General features: G+C 37.5%; 1 protein-coding gene across 1 annotated transcript; it reads right to left on the bottom strand.

The window, feature by feature from the left end:
- Positions 1-423: 423 nt before the first annotated feature.
- On the bottom strand, positions 424-1,692 carry LOC129987680 (uncharacterized). The gene has a single exon (XM_056095634.1). It carries the CDS (start codon positions 1,690-1,692, stop codon positions 424-426), a length of 1,269 nt encoding a protein of 422 aa, XP_055951609.1.
- Positions 1,693-2,887: the final 1,195 nt, after the last annotated feature.

Below are 2,887 nucleotides of genomic sequence, written 5' to 3'. Positions count from 1 at the left end.
CCCAGAGAGGGCTATGGCCATTAAAGTCTCCAACTAGGATTAGAGGGGGTGGAAGCTCATTTAATAAGGCATTAATGTCTCTTTGGTCTATAGGTGCATTCGGTGGTAAATAAATGCTACATACTGTGATCAGAGAGGGAGCCATTATTCGGACTGCAACTGCCTGTAGATTCGTGTGTAGAGAAATAACAGACGATGGACAGTCATGAGAGACTAAGAGGGCAACACCCCCAGATGCTCGATCAGAATTAACGTCCTTTCGAATCAGGCTGTAACGCCGAATTTTTGCATTATCTGATGGCTTAAGAAAAGTTTCTTGGAGCGCAATGCAGACGGGATGAGTTTCATTAATGAGATCTTTAATACGAGATATTTTATTACGAAACCCGTGGCAATTCCAGGAAAACAGAGCTTCCATAAAATTCACTCTTTATCTGGAGGCTTTTTCTTTTTCTTAACACCCTCTGCAAGATTTTTCTTTAGTGAAGCGGAAGAATCCAACTCCATATCTGAAAATTCAGATGATGACGTATCGATTTTTAAAAAATCTTCAGCAACATGAGGCCTTGTTGCAAGTGATTTCAATTTCTTCCTGTTTTTCGCAATTTGTTTTTTTGAAACATCAGAAGTTCGTGGTGCTGACTTTTTAGGAGACAAATTTTTAGAGGTTACAGAAGTTTTTTGAAGCTGAACGCAAGTAGATGACATGTTAGTGGGCAGTACTGGATTAGTAATTGCGCAGTTACAGTGAGTAATATTTGCATGAGTTTGAGAACAGGATGTATTCTGAATAGATTTAACAGCAGATGAGTAGGAAACACCAACTTTTGGAGTTCTATCGTTCACCATTTTTCGCGCTTCTGGGAAAGTTATATTCTTTTTTATCTTAAGGGAAATTATTTCTTTTTCCAGGATCCATTTAGGGCAGGACTTGGAAAATGCAGCATGGGAGCCAGAACAGTTAACACATTTCGAAATATCGGATGTGCAAGCATTCATTTCATGCCCAGATTCTGCACATTTACCACAGATATTTTCATTATTTCGACAACTGGTTTGCGAATGCCCATACCTCTGGCATTTGAAACAGCGTAGAGGATTAGGGATGTAGGGTCGAATTTTGCAATTAATATAACCTCCTTTGATGGATTTTGGCAAAACCGGCGTTTGAAATGTTAGAACAACATGTTGCGTGGGAACAAGCCTGTCACCTCTTCGAATATTTATGCGACGAGCGGCACAGACATTTTGATCTCGTAGTTCTTCTAAAAATTCTGTTTCAGAAACTTTTATAAAATCGGGTTCAGAAAGGACACCACGTGATATATTCATCGTTTTATGGTAAGATGTTTCTACTGGGAAGGAACCCAGGGTTGTCATTTTACTGATCTGCAATGCTTGTTTTTCAGACACTTGTAATAGTAGATCACCAGAACGTAATTTTTTTATATTTTGTACCTCACCAATAACAGATAAAATAAGTTTATTAATGAGAAACGGAGAAATGGAATGAAAAGTGTTAGGTGTATGAATGACCATGTATCGAGTAGTAGATTTGGCTTCGACGACGTTAGATAAAGACCCCATATGACATTGATAAAGATTCAGGTCCGGCGGCATCGCCCACCACGGAGCCCAACAAGGGATGGTAGTTGCCGGCTCTGGAAACATTCCAACCTCGGCACTTGCCATAATGCTGACCAGAACCTATACGCTGGGAGTCACCCCCGGGGACAGTGACCACCCTTAACGCCAAGCCCAAGGAGTGACCCCTTCGCTTGATCCCTAGCAGACTAGTAACTCAGGTTGCTAGCTACCGGCCGATTGATACACCGGGGACCACAGTGCACCGCCCGTCTAATGGGTCGCCACGCACGGCAAACACGTGGGAGTATTTGCTGTCCATGAGAAGCAGGAAGCAAACAGAGCGGCGACAGCTTCTCATGGAGAGCTCCCTCGCCTACCCTCGAGGGAAAGAAAAAAAGGTGACAGTAGAAGGCGCAGAGGAGAGTAAACCTAAAGGGAGTAAAGATCCCTGGGTACCTCGGGATTGGGACACCCGTACTCACCTATAGTAGGTGAGCCCCTGAGGGGATTTACATTAAGAATGAAACTTATCCAACAATATCAAATAAAAAATATCACAAATGATTTCGCTTTCTAATTACTTTAATTTTATTACTTTAAAGTAAATGTAATGTGTGAAAATGACTATACGGTAATTGTAAATTTAAAATTCAGATATATCTTTTGCTTAACTTATAAAATAATATTTTCTAAATTATATTTGTTGAAATCCTTTTTCTTTTTTTCAAACACTAGAGTATTCCACAAATTACTGTAGCATAATTTCCAAATTAATCCTATTTGTAAGAGATTAATAGTTTTATATTACTAGGTTCTATCTCTAACTCTCTCAATGCACTCTCTGGAAGATTTAAAAAAAAAAAAAAATAAACCAAAAGTGCTTAAAATTAAACATAATTCACAAGTTTTTACCGAAGTGCAATTCTCAAGAAAGGTAAAAAGTGAATTGACCTATTTACATGTGCGAAAATTACTTCCGTTTCTTTCTCGTTTAAATTAGAATGTATAAAGTAAGAATATATAAAGATATATTTAGAATATGCTTTAAAGAGAACGATCAATGAGATATTAAAATATTTTCGAACTTCTTTTAAAATAAGGATGAAATCCACACAATTTCTTCTGTGGTTCAATGAAGGGAAAGAGATAAGGTTATTATTTTCAACAGTCTATAAATACTTGATACAATATTTTTATTGATCATCTTTTTAATGTTTTATTTCTCTTAAATACAAAGTGAACTAACATTTTCTTTTCTTATTTTTCAATTCTTTTATCTCTATCCTTTTAAATTTCCACT

The sequence above is a fragment of the Argiope bruennichi genome, chromosome 10 (assembly GCF_947563725.1).
Source record: "Argiope bruennichi chromosome 10, qqArgBrue1.1, whole genome shotgun sequence".
Classification (NCBI taxonomy): Eukaryota; Metazoa; Arthropoda; class Arachnida; order Araneae; family Araneidae; genus Argiope; species Argiope bruennichi.
The sequence above is the reverse complement of the archived record's forward strand: the minus strand, read 5'-3'. Positions and strand labels throughout refer to the sequence as shown.

Excerpts from the sequence above, each read along its gene's own strand:
- LOC129987680 (XM_056095634.1), bottom strand. The coding sequence starts at position 1,692 with ATGGCAAGTGCCGAGGTTGGAATGTTTCCAGAGCCGGCAACTACCATC.